General features: G+C 38.7%; 1 protein-coding gene across 1 annotated transcript; it reads right to left on the reverse strand.

Annotated features, from left to right (window-relative positions):
- Positions 1-6,397: 6,397 nt before the first annotated feature.
- On the reverse strand, positions 6,398-7,351 carry LOC102414242 (olfactory receptor 10Z1). Its single transcript, XM_006060343.4, has one exon. The coding sequence runs from the start codon at positions 7,349-7,351 to the stop codon at positions 6,398-6,400; it is 954 nt and encodes a 317-aa protein (XP_006060405.2).
- Between the last annotated feature and the right edge of the window lie 1,485 nt (positions 7,352-8,836).

Raw genomic sequence — 8,836 nt, forward strand, 5'->3', positions numbered from 1 at the left:
GTAACAAATGTGTCAGCCTAAAGTGATGCTGCCTAGAAACTTCAAATAAGAATAGATTGTCATGTTGGGTGTTTCATGTATGGCAGACTCTGTTCTAAATATTTTATCTTAATCATCACAAAAAGCCCTACAAAATAGATACTGTTTAAATTCCATTTTGGCATTGATAATGGAGGCCCAGAAATGTTAATAAACTTCCTCTAGATCACACATCTAAAAAGTGGCAAAAGTATGCTTTAAACTCAAGCAAAATGATTCCAGAAACTTATGGAATTAATTGACTCTTTAAAAAGACATGAGTTTTTTTTTTTTTTTAAAGGGCATATGTGGTCATATTCATATCAGGGGACCTCTGCTTGGCTATGTGTATGTGTGTATGTACTTGGCAGGAGGACTTGTTTAGGCATATGGCTGTATTTGTAATCAAGGAAGGAAATTTGAATTACCAAAGGGGTTTTGTAGATTATTTCTGCCTGCCACCTCAGAGCAATTGTGTCAGGATCTATGGAGATGGTTCCCAGGAATGTATACTGGATGATCCCACAGGTGATTTTTATAGCCTTTCATACTTAAGACTACTACATTTAGAAGGTAGATGGACCTTTGAGTGAAAGTGAAAGTGTTTGTGGTTCAGTCTTTCCTGACTCTTTGCAACCCGAAGGACTATAGTCCACCAGGCTCCTCTGTCCATGGAATTCTCCAGGCAAGAATACAGAAGTGGGTAGCCATTCCCCTCTCCAAAGATCAAACCTGGGTCTCTTGCATTGCAGGTAGATTCTTTACCATCTGAGTCACCAGGAAAACCCGAACTTCTGAGTAATACTTAGCAATTTTTAGAACATCTCTACACATTGTTGCTAAGTGTGCATTTAGGGAATATTATTCTAGATGAACTGCATACATTTTGGAAATGAATTTGCTCAAACAGCCTCAGTGCAATGAGGAGGTTACTTCAAAACTCACTGAAAAGGAGTTTAGAGTACATGGCTTTTCTTCTCTGATGCAAGTTCTTTCTACTCAAGTCCTTTCACTCTATTTCTCTACAACTTGTTCTCTTCTCTTGGACTAGCTTTCTTTCTTCCAGAATTGATTTCCATTGAATTCTCACTAGAGGATATGCTTCTTCACTGAGAGCATAGAGCAACATGGATTCCTATCTGCAAAACATTCCCTTAAAATACATTCTTCTCTCTCTTAAGTCTTGTCCCACTTCTAACTTATTGATGAATCACATGAATCCTACATTTTCAAAATCTCTTATGTCTACCATTTCTGTCAGTTCCCAATGCTTCTATCCTTATTCAAGTCATTTCGCCTTTCTTTAAAATGATGTCAATGGATTTCTTATTGATTTCCTTGCCTCCGTTTTCTGCCTGCTGAGATTTATCATCTTCTCTGTTACTAGATTGGAGCTTCCCTGCTAGTTCAGTAGGTAAAGCGTCTGCCTGCAATGCAGGAGACCCGGGTTCAATCCCTGGGTCGGGAAGATCCCTGGAGAAGGAAATGGCAACCTACTCCAGTACTCTTGCCTGGAAAATCCCATGGACAGAGGAACCTGGTAGGCTACAGTCCATGGGGTCACACTTCACTTTTTGTTACTGGATTAATGTTAAATCACTTTCCAGATTCAACTCCACTCTCTGCTCAAAGGTTTACTGCCCAAAGCATCAAGTTTGAAGCAAGGTACTCACAATGCCATGCACAAAGAAGTCTTAACTCTAGCTAACTTCACCCATCATTTGTGAGATATTTTTGTCCCTTGGGACAACTCACTGTACTCTGTAACAGGCGTATATTGCCTTGCCACTAAGACTTTAGTTATTCTGTTCTGTCTTCTTAGAATATATGTACTTTATTTCCACTTACTGAATTCAAAATTTACTCAATCTTTGGAAATAAGTTCAAGTACTACCTTAGACATGAAGCCTCCTCTGTTCTTCCATCGAGAATAACCTCCTCCTAAATTAAAAGCGAGTACCAATATGCTTAGCACATAATTATAGAAGCTAACATTTGTTGGAAGATGATTATTAATATGATTCAGGTATTGCACTAAATAATTTATATTCATGACCCTGTTTAGTCAGCAATGCAAAACTATGAAGTTATTAATACAACCACTTGACAGGTGAGGATTTTGAAGCTGAGAAAGATTAAGTAACTTACCCAGGGTCCCACTGTAAGTGGCAAAGCCTGCATTTGAACTCCTACCTGACAACTGTGTGAATTCATTCCACCTTTACAGAATCATCCTGCAATGCAGGAGACCTGGGTTTAATCCCTGGATTGGGTAGATCCCCTGAAGAAAGGAACAGCTACTCACTGTATTCTTTTTTTTTTTTTTTTTTTTTTGCATTTTTTAAAAATATAAATTTATTTATTTTAATTGGAGGATAATTACTTTACAATATTGTATTGGTTTTGCCATACATCAATATGAATCTGCCATGGGTACACATGTGTTCCCCATCCTGAACCCCCCTCCCACCTCTCTCCCCATACCATTTCTCTGGGTCATTCCAGTGAACCATCCCCGAGAATCCTGTATCATGCATCGAACCTGAACTGGTGATTTGTTTCACATATGATATTATACATGTTTAAATGCCATTGTCCCAAATCATCCCATCCTTGCCCTCTCCCACAGAGTCCAATCTTAAAAATTAGGGCAGAAATAAATGCAAAAAAAAGAGAGAGAGAGAGAGAGACCATAGCAAAAATCAACAAAGCCAAAAGCTGGTTCTTTGACAGGATAAATAACATTGACAAACCATTAGCTAGACTCATCAAGAAACAAAGGGGGAAAAATCAAATCAATAAAATTAAAAATGAAATTGGAGAGATCACAACAGACAATACAGAAACACAAAGGATCATAAGAGACTACTATCAGCAACTATATGCCATAAAATGGACAACTTGGAAGAAATGGACAAATTCTTAGAAAAGTATAACTTTCCAAAACTGAACCAGGAAGGAATAGAAAATCTTAACAAACCCATCACAAGTACAGAAATTGAAACTGTAATCAGAAATCTTCCAACAAACAAAAGCCCAGGACCAGACGGCTGCACAGCTGAATTCTACCAAAAATTTAGAGAAGAGCTAACACCTATCCTACTTAAACTCCTCCAGAAAATTGCAGAGGAAGGTAAACTTCCAAACTCATTCTATGAGGCCACCATCACCCTAATACCAAAACTTGACAAAGATGCCACAAAAAAAGAAAACTACAGGCCAATATCACTGATGAACATAGATGCAAAAATACTTAACAAAATTCTAGCAATCAGAATCCAACAACACATTAAAAAGATCATACATCATGACCAAGTGGACTTTATCCCAGGGATGCAAGGATTCTTCAATATCTGCAAATCAAACAATGTAAACACCACATTAACAAATTGAAAAATAAAAGCCATATGATTATCTCAATAGATGCAGAGAAAGCCTTTGATAAAATTCAACATCCATTTATGATAAACACTCTCCAGAAAGCAGGAATAGAATGAATAGACCTCAACATAATAAAAGCTATATATGACAAACCCACAGCAAACATTATCTTTAATGGTGAAAAACTGAAAGCATTTCCCCTAAATCAGGAACAAGACAAGGGTGCCCAATCTCACGACTACTATTCAACATAGTTTTGGAAGTTTTGGCCACAGCAATCAGAGCAGAAAAAGAAATAAAAGGAATCCAAATTGGAAAAGAAGAAGTAAAACTCTCACTGTTTGCAGATGACATGATCCTCTACATAGAAAACCCTAAAGAGTCCACCAGAAAATTACTAGAGTTAATCAATGAATATAGTAAAGTTGCATGATATAAAATCAACACACAAATCTCTTGCATTCCTATACACTAATAATGAGAAAATAGAGAAATTAAGGAGACAATTCCATTCACCATTGCAACGGAAAGAATAAAATACTTAGGAATATATCTACCTAAAGAAACTAAAGACCTATATATAGAAAACTATAAAACACTGGTGAAAGAAATCAAAGAGGACACTAATAGATGGAGAAATATATTGTGTTCATGGATCAGAAGAATCAATATAGTGAAAATGAGTATACTACCCAAAGCAATCTATAGATTCAATGCAATCCCTATCAAGCTACCAACGGTATTTTTCACAGAGCTAGAACAAATAATTTCACAACTTGTATGGAAATACAAAAAACCTCAAATAGCCAAAGCAATCTTGAGAAAGAAGAATGGAACTGGAGGAATCAACCTGCCTGACTTCAGGCTCTACTACCAAGCCACAGTCATCAAGACAGTATGGTACTGGCACAAAGACAGAAATATAGATCAATGCAACAAAATAGAAAGCCCAGAGATAAATCTACACACCTATGGACACCTTATTTTTGACAAAGGAGACAAGAATATACAATGGAGAAAAGACAATCTTTTTAACAAATGGTGCTGGGAAAACTGGTCAACCACTTGTAAAAGAATGAAACTAGAACACTTTCTAACACCATACACAAAAATAAACTCAAAATGGATTAAAGATCTAAATGTAAAACCAGAAACTATAAAACTCCTAGAGGAAGACATAGGCAAAACACTCTCCGACATAAATCACAACAGGATCCTCTATGACCCACCTCCCAGAATATTGGAAATAAAAGCAAAAATAAACAATTGGGACCTAATTAAAATTAAAAGCTTCTGCACAACAAAGGAAACTATATGCAAGGTGAAAAGACAGCCTTCAGAATGGGAGAAATTAATAGCAAATGAAGCAACTGACAAACAACTAATCTCAAAAATATACAAGCAACTCCTGCAGCTCAATTCCAGAAAAATAAACAACCCAATCAAAAAATGGGCCAAAGAACTAAATAGACATTTCTCCAAAGAAGACATACAGATGGCTAACAAACACATGAAAAGATGCTCAATATCACTCAGTATCAGAGAAATGCAAATCAAAACCACAATGAGGTTCCATTTCATGCCAGTCAGAATGGCTGCGATCCAAAAGTCTACAAGCAATAAATGCTGGAGAGGGTGTGAAGAAAAGGGAACCCTCTTACACTGTTTGTGGGAATGCAAACTAGTACAGCCACTATGGAGAACAGTGTGGAGATTCCTTAAGAAACTGGAAATAGAACTGCCATACGACCCAGCAATCCCACTGCTGGGCATACACACCAAGGAAACCAGAATGGAAAGAGACAAGTGTACCCCAATGTTCATTACAGCACTGTTTATAATAGCCAAGACATGGAAGCAACCTAGATGTCCATCAGCAGACAAATGGATAAGAAAGCTGTGGTAGATATACACAATGGAGTATTACTCAGCCATTAAAAAGAATATATTTGAGTCAGTTCTAATGAGGTGGATGAAACTGGAGCCTATTATACAGAGTGAAGTAAGCCAGAAATACTTACTGTATTCTTGACTGAAGAATTCCATGGACAGAGGAGCCTGGCCGGCTACAATCCATGGGCTTGCAAAGAGTCAGACATGACTGAGTGACTTTCACTTACTTATCCCTAGAAATGTCTCATACCATGCATATTGAGGGTGAAAAATAAAACAAACAGGATAGAGAATTCCAGAACAGATTCTAAAGGATAGTATCCATGCTAAGTAGTGACCCAAGTAAGGAGGTTCATACATCCAAGATTAGGAGGTCATTTAGAGAGGAATAGCAATTATCAAGGAAAATAGAAAGTAAATAGAATCCATCCAACTAGCAGAGCTAGTTAAAAAAGAAGAGGGCAAAGAAATAATGAGGTAAAGGTAAAAAACAGTAGGTAAAAAGGTAAAAAACAACAACAACAACAAAAACCTACATAAAAAGATTAAAGACATCTAGTGGGAGACAAAAAAAAAACAAAACAAAACAACAACAACAACAACAAAACAAAACAAACTGACCTTTTCATTTAGCAAAGCATTCAAACTGATTTGCTAACCTGATAATTACTGAGTTTCAGATCTTGTAAGAACATTATTGGTGGGGTAGTCTAATTATATAATGACTTTAGAAATATCTATAGTATCCCTGGAAGGACCCCGGCTGCTTTGAACTTGGGTGCTTGAAACTCCCTTTATCTTGTTTAGCTCAGTTAGAAAATTCTTAATGAACTGAGTTTCAGGAACTAGTGCTGACATATGGGGGGCTGGAAATGAAAATTTCAGACTCTCAGCTCAGTGTGAGTTAAGCACAGTAACCAGAGCAGGAAGCCCTGCCTCGGCATTTCCGCAGCAGCCCTGGGGAACCTGTAAGAGACAGGACGGGGCTCTGTCAGGGAATTGGGATAAGTAGGTTTGGCCTAAGACTCTGAACATCTGGCCCACTGGCCTTGGTTTCTGGTATTTGTCCAGCCTACATAAAGGAGACTGTCCCATCAGGTAGCCTTCATCCTTTACCTAGTAATCCCCCTTGGAAAGCATTTCTCAGGGCTGTCTGCACAGCCCTATTTCTTAGGCTATAAATGATGGGATTGAGGAGAGGAGTCACCACAGTATAGGTGACAGCAATAAGCTGATCCCGCTCAAGAGAGTAACTGGCTTTGGGTCTCAAGTACATGAAGGAGGCACAGCTATAGTGAATAGTGACCACTGTGAGATGTGAGGCACAGGTGGAGAAGGCCTTCTTCCGCCCCTTGGTGGAGGAGATCCTCAGGATCACTGCCAGGATGTAGGTGTAGGAGACAGAGATGAGGGAGAAGGAGACCAGGAGAACCAGCAGGCTGAGGATCAGGATTCCCAGCTCACTCAGGGCTGTATCTCCACAGGCCAGGCTCAGCACTGGTGGCGTGTCACAAAAAAAGTGCTGGATCTCATGGGAGCTGCAGAATGGGAGGTGGAAAATGACCAGTGTCATTCCCAGACCAAAGAGGTACCCACTCAGAAATGAGGTGCCAACAAGCTGGGCACAGAGAGTAAGATTCATGTGGCTGGCATAGTGTAGTGGGGCACAGATGGCCACATATCTGTCAAAGCCCATGGCAGCCAGAAGAAAGCAGTTGCTACAGGCCCATGAAGCAGAGAAGAACATTTGGACAGCACAGCCCACAAAGGAGATGCCCTGCCCACCCCTGACAAGGCCAGAAAGCATTCTAGGGATGATGCCTAAAGTATAGCAGGTCTCAGAGAAAGCTAAGAAGGAAAGGAAGAGGTACATGGGGGTGTGCAGACAGCTGTCCAGCCTGATGACTACAATAATGAAGACATTGCTGGTCAAGGTGACAAGATACAGGGAGAGGAACAATGCAAAGAGCAAGAGTTGCAGTTCCCCAAAGTTAGAGAAGGCTAGGAAGATGAAGCCGCTCCAGAAGGTTGCATTGGTCTGCTCCATTCTGAGTGACATCCTGATAGACTTGATTCTTTCCACTTTGCCAGTAGATGTCTAGTTTCTTCTAAAGCCAAGAGGAGGTGGATTCTGATTTTTTTGTACTTGTTGTAACTAAAAAGATTTAGACAGCAATAAATTTCAGAAACATACTTTATTAGACACACAGATTATGAATCCATTCTCACATACATAGATGTGCATATGTGAATACAAAGATACACAATATACACACACATGTGACTATATATACTCATGCATTTATATACATGCATATCACGTGCAAAGCACTCACACATAATTGTGCACATTTTACATGTTCAAAACTATACACTGCACATTTACCATTAATATCAAACATGCACACACATTGGAAATGAACACACATTGTAAATTAACATATATTCAGGCAGCACATATATATGTAGATATGCACACCACACATATATTAATACCAACATTATACACACAATACCACATAATACACATGTGGACACATCATGTTGCCTGTTAGAACTTGAAGTTTGGTAGCTTGATGGACATTATTTTAGAGACTAAGTGACAGAGGCAAGAGGGTGGAGTGACTTCCTTGAAGTCATAATAAGCCAAGACTAGATAAAAAGTGCCTTGTGTTCTAATCAAACATTATTTCCCCCCAAACAATGATGACTCTTCTCAGTCACTGTGGGACACTCAGTCACATGATACAAACTAAGAAACAGTTTTGCTCAACAATAATCTCTTATAACACCCTTCCTGCAAGCCCTTGTTCATGTGAGTCATGCAAAGAATTGAAGGAAAAATAAGGGCAAGTTGCACATCTTTCAGCCCAATGATCAGCTGTCAGGCTCCACTGTCTCTAAGAGATTAGACAAGGGAGGATTCCCTACTCACCTGAAGTGGCTGACAGTGAGGGCAACTCCTGTCTTTAAGCAGCCATGTACTAATCTGACCCCCAGTAGACCTGTTTGTAGGAGAAAGGACTTGAGATCCAGCTTAGAAACTCTTATTCTGAGCCAGAGTGATGTTCCCAAGTGATACCAGGGAACCTTCCAAACCTCTGTTCCCAGGAGTGAATCTGTTTCCATGAAAACAGCTTCTTTCTCTGAAGATTCTACAGTACCAGTGGGTGCTGTTTCAGCAAGCAATTTGTGCTTGTCATTAACTGGAAATATTCTTTTGGGAAAAGCAGAAAAAGGAAATGTGAACAAAGGGATACTGGATTGCAATTCAAACAATAATTTATACATCTATTTTGTGTTAAACATGATATAACATGTTAAACATGATATAGGTTAAATCTATTTTAAAACTTAGAAGGAGTTAGAAAGAAACGGTAACAGTTGCATTTAATAGAAGAAGAAAGTGACCATGATAGAGTTTAAGTGACCAGTCCCAAATCACAGACCTTAAAATTGATGCTTTTAAATTCACACTATAAGAAGTATAGAAATAAAACAGGTATTCACCTTCCATTACTGTTGTCTTAAAAGTATTAGATGA

Source organism: Bubalus bubalis, chromosome 6 (genome assembly GCF_019923935.1).
Source record: "Bubalus bubalis isolate 160015118507 breed Murrah chromosome 6, NDDB_SH_1, whole genome shotgun sequence".
NCBI classification, from domain to species: domain Eukaryota; kingdom Metazoa; phylum Chordata; class Mammalia; order Artiodactyla; family Bovidae; genus Bubalus; species Bubalus bubalis.

What these genes read in the sequence shown, in the direction of transcription:
- LOC102414242 (XM_006060343.4), bottom strand. Translation starts at nt 7,351, where the DNA reads ATGTCACTCAGAATGGAGCAGACCAATGCAACCTTCTGGAGCGGCTTC.